At 41.7% G+C, this 18,624-nt stretch overlaps 1 protein-coding gene across 2 annotated transcripts in view; it reads left to right on the top strand.

Moving 5' to 3' along the window:
• The window catches only part of enox1 (ecto-NOX disulfide-thiol exchanger 1), a 60,320-nt gene that overhangs the window by 6,264 nt on the left and 35,432 nt on the right, over window positions 1-18,624 (top strand). For both annotated transcript variants that reach the window (XM_034186268.1, XM_034186269.1), the window contains exon 3: window positions 18,021-18,179. In XM_034186268.1, the coding sequence (XP_034042159.1) occupies window positions 18,021-18,179 (159 nt within the window). The remainder of the gene's footprint in view (window positions 1-18,020; window positions 18,180-18,624) is intronic.

Raw genomic sequence — 18,624 nt, 5'->3', positions numbered from 1 at the left:
ATGCTGCAGCTAGAGTGCTGACGGGGACTAGCAGGAGAGAGCATATCTCACCTGTGTTGGCCTCTCTTCATTGGCTTCCTGTTAATTCTAGAATAGAATTTAAAATTCTTCTTCTTACTTATAAGGTTTTGAATAATCAGGTCCCATCTTATCTTAGGGACCTCGTAGTACCATATTACCCCATTAGAGCGCTTCGCTCTCAGACTGCAGGCTTACTTGTAGTTCCTAGGGTTTGTAGGAGTAGAATGGGAGGCAGAGCCTTCAGCTTTCAGGCTCCTCTCCTGTGGAACCAGCTCCCAATTCAGATCAGGGAGACAGACACCCTCTCTACTTTTAAGATTAGGCTTAAAACTTTCCTTTTTGCTAAGGCTTATAGTTAGGGCTGGATCAGGTGACCCTGGACTATCCCTTGGTTATGCTGCTTTAGACGTAGACTGTGGGGGGGTTCCCATGATGCACTGTTTCTTTCTCTTTTTGCTCTGTATGCATCACTCCGCATTTAATCATTAGTGATCGATCTCTGCCCCCCTTCCACAGCATGTCTTTTTCCTGGTTCTTTCCCTCGGCCCCAGCCAGTCTCAGCAGAAGACTGCCCCTCCCTGAGCCTGGTTCTGCTGGAGGTTTCTTCCTGTTAAAAGGGAGTTTTTCCTTCCCACTGTAGCCAGGTGCTTGCTCACAGGGGGTCGTTTTGACCGTTGGGGTTTTTCATAATTATTGTGTGGCCTTGCCTTACAATATAAAGTGCCTTGGGGCAACTGTTTGTTGTGATTTGGCGCTATATAAAAAAAGGTTGATTGATTGATTGATTGATTGTTGAGATAGTTTGTGTTTTTCCGCTCTGTGCGTGTGAAGGAGGTTTTGAGGTGAATGAGAGATGAAGTCACGGATCCGTTCACCTTCAGGGAGGCGCAGCGTCAAACCTCCTCCTGCGCGTCTCCTCGGCTAAATTTAGATGCTCAGCAGCTGTTTTTAGAGTCTTTGTGTCTCAGAGAAAAACATCGACAACAAGTATCAAGATGAGTGTCTGTGTCCAATGTTCTGTCTCATTTACTTTATTTTTTTAAGGGATTCTTGTTAGCAACCACAGCAGCTATCTTGGCAGTCATACTGAAATAGTTTTAGTTTTTTCTTTGTGAGTGTGTTTTTTTGTTTGTTTTTTACTGGCATCAACATTTAAAATACACTATGTGGTTTTTCACAACTGTATGCTTTGTATCTTAAAATTCAAGAACTGTAAAAAAAATCTTAGACATTAATGCTGGGAGTTCATTTCTGTTATTGATAAAAAGCACCTTTGCTGAATTTTGGGTTTCAAGTAGGAAATGTACCAGAAGCCCTGAAATGCTCTCATCAGCCTATAGATGGTGACGAAGTTCTTAGTACCTAAGTTCTTAGGTTTCCATTTGATAGTATAATGATTATACTTTTTATTTTCCTATAGCATGCTAACAGAGTTACTTCAGATAGATATCAAAACACTCATACACTCATAGCTTCTGTTTCTATAATAATATACCAGATTTATATCTTAGCCTACTAACTATATTTAATTTTACTACTAGTCTACATACTAAATTACCTTTACTACAATCTTCTCCTGTGATGTCTTGTCCTTCTTATGTCTTATTACTTATTATATTATATAGACTTTTTTCTTGAGCTGCTTGGGTGGGTAGGGAGAGTTCCCATGGAAAAAAAAAAGCTTTTCAACCTACCATCCCTGGTTCTCAAGACCAGGCACCTAAGTCGCTCTACTCTACTCTTTTCTACTCTCCTGTTTTACTCTCCCTTTTAGATATTTAGATATACCTTTATATACTAGCATAGTTCCATCTTAGAATTGGAATATAATATATAAGATATACCTTACTGAATTTTCATGAGAAATGCATTTGAAACACTCTGATCAGGCTCTACAGACAACAGTATTAAACTCTAGTGCCTAAAACTCTCGTGAATATACGAGGGCTGTCAATAAAGTAACGGTCCTTTTTATTTTTTTCAAAAACTATATGGATGTCATTCATATGTTTTTACGTCAGACATGCTTGAACCCTCGTGCGCATGCGTGAGTTTTTCCACGCCTGTCGGTGACGTCATTCGCCTGTGAGCACTCCTTGTGGGAGGAGTCGTCCAGCCCCTCGTCGGAATTCCTTTGTCTGAGAAGTTGCTGAGAGACTGGCGCTTTGTTTGATCAAAATTTTTTCTAAACCTGTGAGACACATCGAAGTGGACACGGTTCGAAAAATTAAGCTGGTTTTCAGTGAAAATTTTAACGGCTGATGAGAGATTTTGAGGTGATTCTGTCGCTTTAAGGACTTTTCACGGTGCGAGACGTCGCGCAGCGCTCTCAGGCGGCGTCATCAGCCTGTTCAAGCTTAAAACCTCCACATTTCAGGCTCTATTGATCCAGGACGTCGTGAGAGAACAGAGAAGTTTCAGAAGAAGTCGGTTTCAGCATTTTATCTGGATATTCCACTGTTAAAGGAGATTTTTTTAATGAAAGACGTGCGGACGGGTCCGCGCGTCGGGATGCAGCCGACGCGGTGCGGCGGCACAGGAAAAACACCTCCGTGTTGATAACCATTTGTAAAATCCAGGCGGCTTTTGATGGCTTTCAGTGGAGTGAGTATATGAGAAATTGTTTAACAGCAGGACATGTTCCAACTTGTCCTTAAGGCTTCCAACAGAGGTGTTTTTCCTGTGGCGGAGCATTGTGGCGGCTGCGTCCCGACGCGCGGACCCGTCCGCATGTCTTTCATTAAAAAAATCTCCTTTAACAGTGGAATATCCGGATAAAATGCTGAAACCGACTTCTTCTGAAACTTCTCTGTTCTCTCACGACGTCCTGGATCAATAGAACCTGAAATGTGGAGGTTTTCAGCTTGAACAGGCTGACGACGCCGCCTGAGAGCGCTGCGTGACGTCTCGCACCGTGGGAAGTCCTTAAAGCGACAGAATCACCTCAAAATCTCTCATCAGCCGTTAAAATTTTCACTGAAAACCAGCTTAATTTTTCGAACCGTGTCCACTTCGATGTGTCTCACAGGTTTAGAAAAAATTTTGATCAAACAAAGCGCCAGTCTCTCAGCAACTTCTCAGACAAAGGAATTCCGACGAGGGGCTGGATGACTCCTCCCACAAGGAGTGCTCACAGGCGAATGACGTCACCGACAGGCGTGGAAAAACTCACGCATGCGCACGAGGGTTCAAGCATGTCTGACGTAAAAACATATGAATGAAATCCATATAGTTTTTGAAAAAAATAAAAAGGACCGTTACTTTATTGACAGCTCTCGTATTCTCTGGCTTTATAGATGTTGTTATTGTATCTGCGTTTATTAAATTCCACGCATCTTAAATGTAGCAGACTCGGATTATCTGGAATTTTGTTTTGGCAAGTTTTCAAGGTCTCTACTGCCATCTACTGGCCAGTAGTGTTCATGGCAGTATTGGCCCTGAAGCTGGGCTACGGAACCCGGGAGCGGTCACTTAAAGTGATATTTTTTTCTTGCCATGATAATTTGTGCGCACGTTTTCCTTTAATTGAGCCCACAAATTAATAAAACGTGTGCACGTTTTCCTCGTCATGATAATTTGTGCACATGTTTTCCTCAGCATCCTTTTTAATATGCTTAAACTCCAGGTGATGACATGCTGGGCAGCTGGAGTTCTCTGTATGTCCTTGTGCACCCAAACCATGATGATACTCTGACCAAATCCATTTCTAATGGGGAAATGTATTACACTGTCTGCTGGTTTGTTGGCTAATAGCCAACATTTATGTGTCAAGACAATATTGAGTGCACGTTTTACATATTGTGTGTGTATAGTAAAACGTGCGCACAATATACAAATAAAACGTGCACACATTCTCTCCACATGTAAAACATTTTGCGATGACACTTCCAGGGCTCCGTAAAAATGCCTATTTTTACAAATTAAAAAAATGGAATTGCGATTGTGGTGTTAAAACTCAAATTCAGTTTATTAATAGTTGCAAATGTACCAGAGACAATATTCGAATTCATCGGTTATCTGTAACCTCCGATACATTTTTGGGTGGGTTATGGTTTTATCTTTTATCAAAGATAACTTTTCAGTTATCTGATTATCTGTTATCGAAGTTAATTTTTAGGTTATTTGTGCCCACCACCGTGTATACCCTATAATTTTTCTGTCCGTCCTGTGGGAGGAGTTTAATGGCCCCTGATTGAGTTTTTAGTTGACTTGGCTGAATTCCGCACACGACATCTTTCAGGTACATTTTAATGAGTTTATCTGAGATTGAAAAATCGTGAAGAACAAATGGGTTGATGTTGATGTGAACCACGTAGATCTGAGATCCGCAGCAGTCTGACGCTTTACTAAAGAGGGCGGGGCTGGAAAAATCCACATCTGGATGAAATACTTTAGTTTTGCTCTCATTCCTGACATTGAACACTATTTGAGGACGTAGAACACAAATCTGTCCCACAAAGTCCAATGTAAATCCAGAAATGTCTCAGAAGCCAGTGAGTCTGAGCTCCGAACTCGACACGCTCGCTTGATATTTTCACCTGTACCAGTGTCAAACATACACGAAGCTCTTTGCACGTCACTTTAGTTTTTTCTCTCACCTTGGATTCTTTTGCCAAATTGTTTTTTGTGAGACTTGAGGATTTGTCTGAGCTTTCAGCTGGTGTCTTTCTCTGGATAAAGACTTGTTGTGCGAGTGTTGCATTGTGGGAGTTTATTAAATGAGCATGCAGGGAGATTTGTTGAGTTTTTGTGTTAAGCACAGAATAATTGAATGCTTGGATTTAACAGAGGGAAGCTAAAGACTGGAGGAAGGAGGGACACAGGAACCCGATTCCAGATTATAATTCAGATTATTAAAATGATGACATGATGTTATTAAAATGATGCAGGTTAGATTCCGCCTCAGCCATCGGCTGTAGCTCTCTGCCCACTTTAAAACACACTCAGGGACATTTAGAGCATGAAAAAGAAAAATAAGTGTGGACATAAAAAGCAAATTACACGCAGAATTATTATTTTTTTTACCTGACATTGCTCATGAAAGAAGCGCAAATATTTTTGCTTTGCATGCAGGTGGGTTTGAGACGTCTGGCATCTCCCAAGAAATAAAAGCATCATGTTTTTGTTTTCTAAACAGAACATCCTGAACTCTTTTAACTGAAATCTTCAATTATAGCAGCCTCTATATTTGCATTAGAAAAGCAACCAAAAAAAAAAAAAAAAAAAAAGTTTTTCTGCAAGGCTCAGTGCTTGGACATTTGGGGATCTGTCTTTCATCTGGCGTAACGCAGCACATGGTGTGATGCGAGTGTAGTTTTCCAGTGACCATAGCCATGGCACTTTGCTTATTTGTGCACCCGTTAGCGTGCTATCATGGCACATTTTGTTTGACATGAAATGAAATGTTAACCGCTACATTTCATCAATCAATCAATCAATTTAATTTATATGGCGCCAAATCACAACAAACAGTTGCCCCAAGGCGCTTTATATTGTAAGGCAAGGCCATACAATAATTACGTAAAAACCCCAACGGTCAAAACGACCCCCTGTGAGCAAGCACTTGGCTACAGTGGGAAGGAAAAACTCCCTTTTAACAGGAAGAAACCTCCAGCAGAACCAGGCTCAGGGAGGGGCAGTCTTCTGCTGGGACTGGTTGGGGCTGAGGGAGAGAACCAGGAAAAAGACATGCTGTGGAGGGGAGCAGAGATCAATCACTAATGATTAAATGCAGAGTGGTGCATACAGAGCAAAAAGAGAAAGAAACACTCAGTGCATCATGGGAACCCCCCAGCAGTCTAAGTCTATAGCAGCATAACTAAGGGGTGGTTCAGGGTCACCTGATCCAGCCCTAACTATAAGCTTTAGCAAAAAGGAAAGTTTTAAGCCTAATCTTAAAAGTAGAGAGGGTGTCTGTCTCCCTGATCTGAATTGGGAGCTGGTTCCACAGGAGAGGAGCCTGAAAGCTGAAGGCTCTGCCTCCCATTCTACTCTTACAAACCCTAGGAACTACAAGTAAGCCTGCAGTCTGAGAGCGAAGCGCTCTATTGGGGTGATATGGTACTATGAGGTCCCTAAGATAAGATGGGACCTGATTATTCAAAACCTTATAAGTAAGAAGAAGAATTTTAAATTCTATTCTAGAATTAACAGGAAGCCAATGAAGAGAGGCCAATATGGGTGAGATATGCTCTCTCCTTCTAGTCCCTGTCAGTACTCTAGCTGCAGCATTTTGAATTAACTGAAGGCTTTTCAGGGAACTTTTAGGACAACCTGATAATAATGAATTACAATAGTCCAGCCTAGAGGAAATAAATGCATGAATTAGTTTTTCAGCATCACTCTGAGACAAGACCTTTCTAATTTTAGAGATATTGCGTAAATGCAAAAAAGCAGTCCTACATATTTGTTTAATATGCGCATTGAATGACATATCCTGATCAAAAATGACTCCAAGATTTCTCACAGTATTACTAGAGGTCAGGGTAATGCCATCCAGAGTAAGGATCTGGTTAGACACCATGTTTCTAAGATTTGTGGGGCCAAGTACAATAACTTAAGTTTTATCTGAGTTTAAAAGCACGAAATTAGAGGTCATCCATGTCTTTATGTCTGCAAGACAATCCTGCAGTTTAGCTAATTGGTGTGTGTCCTCTGGCTTCATGGATAGATAAAGCTGGGTATCATCTGCGTAACAATGAAAATTTAAGCAATGCTGTCTAATAATACTGCCTAAGGGAAGCATGTATAAATTGAATAAAATTGGTCCTAGCACAGAACCTTGTGGAACTCCATAATTAACCTTAGTCTGTGAAGAAGATTCCCCATTTACATGAACAAATTGTAATCTATTAGATAAATATGATTCAAACCACCGCAGCGCAGTGCCTTTAATACCTATGGCATGCTCTAATCTCTAATAAAATTTTATGGTCAACAGTATCAAAAGCAGCACTGAGGTCTAACAGAACAAGCACAGAGATGAGTCCACTGTCTGAGGCCATAAGAAGATCATTTGTAACCTTCACTAATGCTGTTTCTGTACTATGATGAATTCTAAAACCTGACTGAAACTCTTCAAATAGACCATTCCTCTGCAGATGATCAGTTAGCTGTTTTACAACTACCCTTTCAAGAATTTTTGAGAGAGAAGGAAGGTTGGAGATTGGCCTATAATTAGCTAAGATAGCTGGGTCAAGTGATGGCTTTTTAAGTAATGGTTTAATTACTGCCACCTTAAAAGTCTGTGGTACATAGCCAACTAATAAAGATAGATTGATCATATTTAAGATCAAAGCATTAAATAATGGTAGGGCTTCCTTGAGCAGCCTGGTAGGAATGGGGTCTAATAGACATGTTGATGGTTTGGATGAAGTAACTAATGAAAATAACTCAGACAGAACAATCTGAGAGAAAGAGTCTAACCAAATACCGGCATCACTGAAAGCAGCCAAAGATAATGATACGTCTTTGGGATGGTTATGAGTAATTTTTTCTCTAATAATTAAAATTTTATTAGCAAAGAAAGTCATGAAGTCATTACTAGTTAAAGGAATACTCGGCTCAATAGAGCTCTGACTCTTTGTCAGCCTGGCTACAGTGCTGAAAAGAAACCTGGGGTTGTTCTTATTTTCTTCAATTAGTGATGAGTAGTAAGATGTCCTAGCTTTACGGAGGGCTTTTTTATAGAGCAACAGACTCTTTTTCCAGGCTAAGTGAAGATCTTCTAAATTAGTGAGACGCCATTTCCTCTCCAACTTACGGGTTATCTGCTTTAAGCTGCGAGTTTGTGAGTTATACCACGGAGTCAGGCACTTCTGATTTAAAGCTCTCTTTTTCAGAGGAGCTACAGCATCCAAAGTTGTCTTCAATGAGGATGTAAAACTATTGACGAGATACTCTATCTCACTTACGGAGTTTAGGTAGCTACTCTGCACTGTGTTGGTATATGGCATTAGAGAACATAAAGAAGGAATCATATCCCTAAACCTAGTTACAGCGCTTTATGAAAGACTTCTAGTGTAATGAAACTTATTCCCCACTGCTGGGTAGTCCATCAGAGTAAATGTAAATGTTATTAAGAAATGATCAGACAGAAGGGAGTTTTTAGGGAATACTGTTAAGTCTTCAATTTCCATACCATAAGTCAGAACAAGATCTAAGATATGATTAAAGTGGTGGGTGGACTTATTTACATTTTGAGCAAAGCTAATTGAGTCTAATAATAGATTAAATGCAGTGTTGAGGCTGTCATTCTCAGCATCTGTGTGGATGTTAAAATCGCCCACTATAATTATCTTATCTGAGCTAAGCACTAAGTCAGACAAAAGGTCTGAAAATTCACAGAGAAACTCACAGTAACGACCAGGTGGACGATAGATAATAACAAATAAAACTGGTTTTTGGGACTTCCAATTTGGATGGACAAGACTAAGAGTCAAGCTTTCAAATGAATTAAAGCTCTGTCTGGGTTTTTGATTAATTAATAAGCTGGAATGGAAGATTGCTGCTAATCCTCCGCCTCGGCCCGTGCTACGAGCATTCTGACAGTTAGTGTGACTCTGGGGTGTTGACTCATTTAAACTAACATATTCATCCTGCTGTAACCAGGTTTCTGTAAGGCAGAATAAATCAATATGTTGATCAATTATTATATCATTTACCAACAGGGACTTAGAAGAGAGAGACCTAATGTTTAATAGACCACATTTAACTGTTTTAGTCTGTGGTGCAGTTGAAGGTGCTATATTATTTTTTCTTTTTGAATTTTTATGCTTAAATAGATTTTTGCTGGTTATTGGTAGTCTGGGAGCAGGCACCGTCTCTACGGGGATGGGGTAATGAGGGGATGGCGGGGGAGAGAAGCTGCAGAGAGGTGTGTAATACTACAACTCTGCTTCCTGGTCCCAACCCTGGATAGTCACGGTTTGGAGGATTTAAGAAAATTGGCCAGATTTCTAGAAATGAGAGCTGCTCCATCCAAAGTGGGATGGATGCCGTCTCTCCTAACAAGACCAGGTTTTCCCCAGAAGCTTTGCCAATTATCTATGAAGCCCACCTCATTTTTTGGACACCACTCAGACAGCCAGCAATTCAAGGAGAACATGCGGCTAAACATGTCACTCCCGGTCCGATTGGGGAGGGGCCCAGAGAAAAACTACGAAAACTACGAGTCCGCCATTGTTTTTGCAAAGTTACACACCGATTCAATGTTAATTTTAGTGACCTCCGATTGGCGTAACCGGGTGTCATTACTGCCGACGTGAATTACAATCTTACCAAATTTACGCTTAGCCTTAGCCAGCAGTTTCAAATTTCCTTCACTGTCGCCTGCTCTGGCCCCCGGAAGACAATTGACTATGGTTGCTGGTGTCGCTAACTTCACATTTCTCAAAACAGAGTCGCCAATAACCAGAGTTTGATCCTTGGCAGGTGTGTCGTCGAGTGGGGAAAAACAGTTCGAAATGTGAACGGGTTGGCAGTGTACACGGGGCTTCTGTTTAGAACTACGCTTCCTCCTCACAGTCACCCAGTCGGCCTGCTTTCTGTTTAGAACTACGCTTCCTCCTCACAGTCACCCAGTCGGCCTGCTTTCCCGGCTGCTCGGGATCTGCCAGAGGGAAACTAACGGCGGCTAAGCTACCTTGGTCCGCACCGACTACAGGGGCCTGGCTAGCTGTAGAATTTTCCACGGTGCGGAGCCGAGTCTCCAATTCGCCCAGCCTGGCCTCCAAAGCTACGAATAAGCTACACTTATTACAAGTACCATTACTGCTAAAGGAGGCCGAGGAATAACTAAACATTTCACACCCAGAGCAGAAAAGTGCGGGAGAGACAGGAGAAGCCGCCATGCTAAACCGGCTAAGAGCTAGTAGCTGCACTAAGCTAGCGGAATCCTAAAAACACACAAAGTGAATAATGTGTAAATAATTTAGAGGTGATTCAGCAGAGGGAGTGCTTTAGTTAAGACACGTGAAGATTACACTGTGAAACAAATCGTTATGTAGGTAACTAGATCAATCTAACTGCGCAGATTAAACAGCTAACAGATACAGCAAAACACCGCTGTGCTCCGGAACAGGAAGTGATACAATACCGCAGTGAGAGCCAACCACCAGTAGAGGCAAGCAAGAGCTGTCAAAAACGACAGTCGTTCATGCATTTTGCTAATGAATTCCCACATACATGTGCATGACTGAGAAATGCATGTTTGCATTTTGATTAGGTTTAGCTATAGATAAACCACAATGATAAGGAAAAGATCCACAATAATAAGGAAAAGATGACTCAGCACTTTTTATTTTCACTGGGATAATCTGCCGTCATCACTGTATCTCGGTGGGAAATATGTGGGATGTGTACAAAGTCCACATAGTAAGTGTATATGATAAAATATGTACCAATTTTTTTTGGTCACCATTTTACTGTGAGTGTGTCAGGTGTTGTGAGGCAGCAGGAAGCAATTGCACCCTAGACCAACAGTTTTTCTGTTATTTATGTGGCACAATAGTGAGATGCAGCTTACACAGGCGATTGCACAATGCACATTCACACAATATAACTGAAATAAATACAACGATTGAATCACATAAAAACAACCACTTCACCTTACAGCTTCACTGTTTCACTCAGGGAGCTTTGGTGGCTCGCACATGTTGACATGTGGTATTCCAGAAAACCTCTCATTTGAGTCTGCATTTGAAAATAGCAGTGTGCCAGGATCCCGCGCATCCCGCTTCTTAAAGGTGATGAAACAAGATTATCTGTTTGGTTTATTTCCTGTTACACCCCAAACACACCTGTGATTATTTAGGTAAGTAAATAAAACCTCTTTGCACCTGGAGTCTTACTGTCTGCACTTTTACTCTGCATCATGGATAACCCAGATAGGGCCCCTCATCACTTATCTGCACATTCAATTATGCAAATATTTGAATATTGATTGAGTTGTAATTTTATTGTTTGAGTTTAACTGACATCAAACGTTAACGTTTAGCATGTTGTGCAAGAGTCCATTAGTATGAACATTTTTCTATGGTGTTGAAGCTGCTGAAATTGCGACGAAGATGATGATGATGATGATGTGGTGATACTAGTTAGTGCTCCTAGTCCGCTAATGTAGATGTCTGGAGGCAAAGTTTTGCTGGTATTTATTTTTACACTTTAAGCTTTTACACTGAGCATATAAATTGAATAAATAAAATATGTTTTTGGAATATTAACTATAAAATTGCAGCATAAACAAAATGATCCAAGCAGAGTTTTGAGTGTTGAAGGTTTTTAGGTGATAAGAAGATTGAAGGACCTGCCTGTACACGACCCCCCCCCCATGTTGGCTGAATAATGGACTCTGAAGTGCTGCTGTAGTTGTGAAGCTGCAGGTTCGACTCATAATTTGGGATTTTATCTGTATCGAAATGCAGTTTAATCCCGGTTTCAGGTTCCGTGTGTCACCTTAAAGGTATTTACAACCAGATGTTCTTTGTTGCTTATTGTTGCTAAAAATAATCGTTAATGTCTGTTTCTCTTCTTCTGGACTGACTTTCATTCTTTCCTCCCTCCGTGTTTTTATTCTCTATACTTCTTCCTCTCGTTCTCTCTGGCAGAGCCGGGGACAGAAAAATGAACCCGGTTTGGTTTTGACTCGCAGTAAAAGCAGCTTTATGTGATTATGATGAATGCTGGGCTGGTAGATGTGTAATTTACCTGTCGGGCCGATCACCTACAACACTTTAATGAGTTTTCATAAGACCTGAAGAATCGCTCGGCTGCACATCCTCAGATTTATGGGAGATGATCTCGCCAAGCAATTTTTTTTTTTACTTTTTTATCAGTCTGAAGATTTCTGATTAAAAAAAGAAAAGAAGCACACTGAATCTTTCTTCTTTTTCCACACTTAGCCCTCTGCTGGAAGAGTTTAACAGCCAGTAAGTGAAAGGTCGACGGTTACAATGGATTCAGACACCACTACAGTTTGCTGCTGTTAGATCTCAGTGCTGCATTTGATACAGTGGATCATCATATTCTACTTGATAGACTGGAAAATCATTTTTGGATTACTGGGAGTGCCCTTGCATGGCTGACTTCATACTTGATCAGTTGTTCTCACTGTGTTTTGTACGGTAACACTACCTCTAATCTTAGTGACATGAAATTTGGGGTTCCACAGGGGTCTGTCTTAGGCACCCTGCTTTTACCCCTTTATATAGCACCCCTTGGGCACATATTGCGGCATTTTGGGATTATCTTTCACTGCTATGCAGATGATACTCAGTTATACATGCCGATAACTGCTGGTAATCTCTTTCACATAAAATCCTTAGAAGATTGCCTTGCAGTAGTGAGAAGTTGGATGTCTAGAAACTTCCTACTTTTAAACTCTGATAAGACTGAAATGATGGTTCTTGGTCCAGTGAGACATCTGCATCAATTTGACAGGTTAACGCTCAGCCTCAGCTCGTGCGTCATACATCACACTGACAAAGTGAGGAACCTTGGGGTAATTTTTGATCCTTTGTTGTCCTTTGGCCTCCACATTAGCAATATTACTAGGACTGCTTTCTTCCACCTGCGAAATATAGTGAAGATTCGTCCCATCCTGTCTACGGCTGATGCTGAGACCCTGATCCATGCATTTATCTCTTCTAGACTGGACTACTGCAATGTTCTATTTTCTGGTTTACCACAGTCTAGCATTAGGGGTCTCCAATTGGTTCAAAATGCTGCAGCCAGACTTTTGACACGAAGCAGAAAGTTCCACCACATTACAACCATTTTGGCATCCCTTCACTGGCTTCCTGTCCCAGTGAGATCAGATTTTAAGGTTCTGCTACTAACCTATAAAATTATTGATGGACTGGCACCTCCCTACCTAGCTGACCTAATTAAACCTTACGTACCGGCCCGGGCTTTACGTTCTCAGGGTGCAGGACTACTTTGTGTCCCTAAGGTGAATAAGAAGTCTGTGGGTCACAGAGCTTTCTCTTGTCATGCCCCTGTTCTGTGGAATGATCTTCCTAGGTCAATAAAACAGTCAGATTCTGTGGAGACTTTGAAGTCCAGACTTAAGATGCACTTATATTCCCTTTCATATGACTAGCATACTGGTACAGTTTTGTTTTATGCTTTTTACTCTTTTAATTCATTTATTAGTAATTGGAGCGGGCCGCAGCATCAACTTTACCTAAATTCTGGGTCTTTTAGTGAAGTTTAGGGCTAGCAGCCGGCGATCACCTTAGTATTTCTTCTGTTTTTCTTGTTGTTTAATGCTGACAAATTATACAGTATTTGTTGTTTTTCTGATGCCTGATTCTGTTTTTCTCTCTGTTTAAGGTGCAGCTCCATCCAGAGATGGGAGTTGTATTCGTGTTGGCGACCCTCCTGTCCTCTGCGCCAACAGCATTTCTTGTATATTCGGATGATTCTTAGACTACGGGGACTTATGTCCTTTGATCATATTGTATGAAAAACAGAAAAAAGGGGAAATTTCACACTTTTATAGTTATCTTTACAATGAAAGTGTGTTAAGAAATTTGTTCTCGTACTCTATGATGACTTTTTCACCTTTTTTCAGCATCATTATATGCAAATATTGCCGTTTTGTGCTTGTCCCACACCCAGACTTTTGATCTTCAATGATGAAAATGAATGGTAAAGAAACGTTTTTCTAATGTTTTAAAATATCTCTGAATAAAATATCAGTAAAATAATCAAAACATAATTGTGGTATTCAATGTCATACAACTGTTGTGCTTTTTTAAACAAAATGTAGTTGTTCCACACTATTGCCGTAATTTCCACCACAACACTGTAATGTCCCTTTAAACAGTTTGTATGAAAGATTCTTTGGGTAGTTTCTATGGAGATAAACAGTGACATCAGAGCACATGTATATAGCAACAAATCACAACAAACAGTTGAACACAGAAATCCACAACATAACAGCAGTGTGTGTGTGTATAGTAATGCACAAACATTGCACTGGGGGCTACTGCTTTAACTTTGGCCTGCAAACCTTTGAGAGCTGAGCTACTTTTCCCACCTTTTGCACCAAATTAATCTGAGGAGTTGATCTGCCCTGCTGTTTATCTCTAACTTTTTCTTCATAAGGAAGACTATCAAATGGCTTCACCAAAATCTGGTCCACAACATTCAAATTGTCTGTCATTATGTGCAGCTTGCTACCTAGCTAGCTCGCTAGCTGGGACTGGCGTGAGGCTCGTGTGAAGTTTGTCCGCCTGTGAGCGCTTTGTGACGGTGGAGGAGCTCAGCAGCACCCGCTGCTCGGTAGGAACAGAAACTGCGATAGAAGTCAGAAAGAGTGATAGAAGTCAGTCTGCAAACACAAGCAGCTACAAAAACAAACACCAGAAATAGAAGCTCGATTTGTCGCTAGTCGTTTTTAACAAAGAAAATGCCGCTAAGACGATTAGGAAAGTCTCCGGTTCAACTCAGAACAGAATGAAAATTAAAAAATGCTCCCACGGATGTTTACACCAAAAGATCGCTGATTCGCTCATTTCGCTGTCAATCAAAAAGGGATTCAGCCTCAGACAGATCATCCAATCATCATGCAGACGCTGAGCGTCCGGGCCAGCCGAGGCCCGCCCACTGCCCCATAGACCCCCAGACACGCTGAGCGTCTGATGGGCGGGACAAAGCCCAGCATTTATCCAATGACTCGTCTCGTTTCGCAGCAGCTTTGTGTCGCTATTGAAGTCTGTGGACGCTCCACACTGTTTAAAGCACTGTGAAGCTGCGGGTTTGAGTGAGAGGAAAGCCGCGTCGTTCCCAGTGATAAGAAGCTGATTCTGAATAAAAGTTGAGCGCGTTGTAGCGCATATTTAGTCAATCACATGTACACACAACAGTATATATTTGATCACTTATTTTTTGACATTTTAGGTGAAGCTGAGCTTCCCCTGCAGTCTTAGAGCAATCGCCTCTGACTTTAAGACACCGCAAATCAATCAATCAATCAGTTTTTTTTATATAAATCACAACAAACAGTTGCCGCAAGGCGCTTTATATTGTAAGGCAAGGCCATACAATAATTATGTAAAACCCCAACGGTCAAAACGACCCCCTGTGAGCAAGCACTTGGCTACAGTGGGAAGGAAAAACTCCCTTTTAACAGGAAGAAACCTCCAGCAGAACCAGGCTCAGGGAGGGGCAGTCTTCTGCTGGGACTGGTTTGGGCTGAGGGAGAGAACCAGGAAAAAGACATGCTGTGGAGGGGAGCAGAGATCAATCACTAATGATTAAATGCAGAGTGGTGCATACAGAGCAAAAAGAGAAAGAAACAGTGCATCATGGGAACCCCCCAGCAGTCTAAGTCTATAGCAGCATAACTAAGGGATGGTTCAGGGTCACCTGATCCAGCCCTAACTATAAGCTTTAGAAAAAAGGAAAGTTTTAAGCCTAATCTTAAAAGTAGAGAGGGTGTCTGTCTCCCTGATCTGAATTGGGAGCTGGTTCCACAGGAGAGGAGCCTGAAAGCTGAAGGCTCTGCCTCCCATTCTACTCTTACAAACCCTAGGAACTACAAGTAAGCCTGCAGTCTGAGAGCGAAGCGCTCTATTGGGGTGATATGGTACTATGAGGTCCCTAAGATAAGATCAATCAACTTCAATCAATCAACTTTTTTCTTATATAGCGCCAAATCACAACAAACAGTTGCCCCAAGGCGCTCCATATTGTAAGGCAAGGCCATACAATAATTATGAAAAACCCCAACGGTCAAAACGACCCCCTATGAGCAAGCACTTGGCCACAGTGGGAAGGAAAAACTCCCTTTTAACAGGAAGAAACCTCCAGCAGAACCAGGCTCAGGGAGGGGCAGTCTTCTGCTGAGACTGGTTGGGGCTGAGGGAAAAAAACAGGAAAAAGACATGCTGTGAAGGGGGGCAGAGATCGATCACTAATGATTAAATGCAGAGTGATGCATACGGAGCAAAAAGATGGGACCTGATTATTCAAAACTTTATAAGTAAGAAGAAGAATTTTAAATAAATAATAAATAATGACAACAAAAATTGTAATACTGGACATGCAAACCTACCTTTATCTTGTTGTATTTTTTTCGTCTTCCAACTTCTTTTTTCTTTTCTCCGCTCCAGAGGGATAATTTCTTTTCTGAGACATGACTCACTTCATTCCTCACGATTAGTCATCGACCACCTGACCCAAGCGGCGCATCTCAATTTGCCGAACGGTGGCAGCAGCCAACAGGAGGCATCAATTAACCTAGTATTGGTATTTTGGCAAAATGAATTTATTTTTTTTCGGGTGTAATACAGTTTCGTTTAAATTATTAAATATTATTTTAATTTCATGTACGAGGTCTCTTAGATAATAAACCGACCCTTTTATTTTTTTTTAACTATATGGATTTGAATGACATGCGATTACACCAATCATGCTTGAACCCTCGTGCGAATGCGTGAGTTTTTCCACGCGTGTCGGTGACGACATTTCCCTGTGGGCAGGCCTTGAGTGAGATGTGGTCCCGCCCTCTCGGCTGAATTCCTTTGTTTCACACGCTGCTCGAGACGGCGTGCGTTGCTTTATCAAAATTTTTTCTGGACCTGTGAGGAATATCCGAGTGGACACTATTCGAGAAATTAAGCTGGTTTTCTGTGAAAAGTTTAACGGCTGATGAGAGATTATGGGGTGTTTCTGTCGGTGTAAGGACTTCCCACGGAGCGGGACGTCCTGCAGCGCTTCCAGGCGCTGTCGTCGGCCCGTTTCGAGCTGAAAACATCCTAATTTAAGGCTTAATTCACCCAGGACATCGTGAGAGAACAGAGAAGATTCAGAAGAGGCCGGCATGAGGAATTTATGCGGACATTCCACTGTTTAAGGATATTTTTTTAATGAAAGACGTACGCGCAAATTCGCCGAGTCGTTTCCGTGACGACTCGGCAAATCTGTGTGCGCCGCGACAGGAAAAACACCTCCGTGTTGAAAACCATTTGTAGAATTCAGGCGGCTTTTAATGGCTTTCAACAAGTGAGTAACTGAGAAATTGTTTAACAGCTTGGGCATGTTCCAACTTGCCTGTTAAGGTTTCCAACGGAGGTGTTTTTCCTGCCACGACCCCCCGCGGTCGGGTCCAGCCCGACATGCGACTCTGCCCGCACGTTCATTCATTACAAAATGACCGTTAACAATGGAATGTCCGAATAAACTCCTCATGCCGACTTCTTCTGAAAGTTCTCTGTTCTCTGATGACTTACTGGGTCAACAGAGCCTGAAATGTGGAAGTTTTCAACTTGAAACGGCGAGACGCTGCCGCCTCGAAGCGCAGATCGCCGTCAGGCGCCGTGGACCGTCCTTAAAGCGACACTACCAGACCAAAATCTCTCATCAGCCGTTAAAATTTTTACCGAAAACCAGCTGAATTTATCGAATGGTGTCCACTCAGTTGTGCCTTACAGTTTTGAAAAAAATTTTATCAAACAAAGCAACAGTCTCTGAGCCATTCCTAAACAATGAAAAAAATCGACGAGCGGGTGGACGACTCCTCACTCAAAGACTGCCCACAGGCGAATGACGTAACCGACAGGAGTGAAAAAACTCTCGCATGCCCACGAGGGTTCAAGCATGTCTGATGTAATCACACGTGATTCAAATCCATATGGTTTTTGAAAAAAATAATAAGGTCGGATACTTTTCTAATAGACCTCGTATATATTTGCTTTTTTATCACAACGTCTCGGTGCTCTCGGGGCCCCCTGATGGCGTGGAGGCCCTAAGCGACCGCGTAGTTGGCGTATGCCTTGGGCCGGCTCTGGGTTAGACCTTACCTGTGTGAAGCGCTTTGAGGCAACTCTGTTGTGATTTGGCGCTATATAAATGAAAATAAATTGAAATTGAATTGAAATTGAATAACTTCATGTGAGAAAGGTTCATTGGAAAAGAAAACAGCAAAAATTATTTATAAAAATGTGTAAGCAGTAAGGTTAATGTTGTAAATGCTGTGTTGCTGTCTGCTGCAGACCCTCTGTGCATTCAGAGGTTTGACGCCGGGATTGGAATCATCGCGCCCATCAACACCCTGATGACAGGCATCAGCCTGGTCCCTCCTCCGCCCGACATGCCTGTCATCAAGGAGATCATCCACTGCAAGAGCTGCACCCTGTTCCCTCAGAACCCCAGTAAGACCGCAGAGCCTCCACAGTCTGCTCGAATACGCACGTCACAGAAACAACCACAAGTTAAAGGACAGAGAAGACAGACGGATTATTACCGGATTCATGAGTTTGATTTATACTGATGTAACATAACAATGTTCAACTTAAACAATGGTTTCCCCAAACCTGTAAATCTGGTTACATGTGGACAACTTTAATCACTACATAATTACTTCCAGGACCAACTGGAGTCTCAACGTAAAAATTAAATACTGCGAGTAAATAGAAAGTTAATTGTAGTTAAGAAAGTGCATCATATAAAAACAGCAAAAAGACAACGAATCGACTGTTTTTCTCACTTGATTTTTTTTAAGATGTTGGGAACATTGGTGGAGGTTTGCACTCGAATCAGCGCCTGTCCTAGTTATAGTCTGGTTGAAATGACCAGTAATTAATTTTAACATAAACA

Source organism: Thalassophryne amazonica, chromosome 14, assembly GCF_902500255.1.
Source record: "Thalassophryne amazonica chromosome 14, fThaAma1.1, whole genome shotgun sequence".
In the NCBI taxonomy this organism is placed as follows: domain Eukaryota; kingdom Metazoa; phylum Chordata; class Actinopteri; order Batrachoidiformes; family Batrachoididae; genus Thalassophryne; species Thalassophryne amazonica.
The sequence above is the reverse complement of the archived record's forward strand: the minus strand, read 5'-3'. Positions and strand labels throughout refer to the sequence as shown.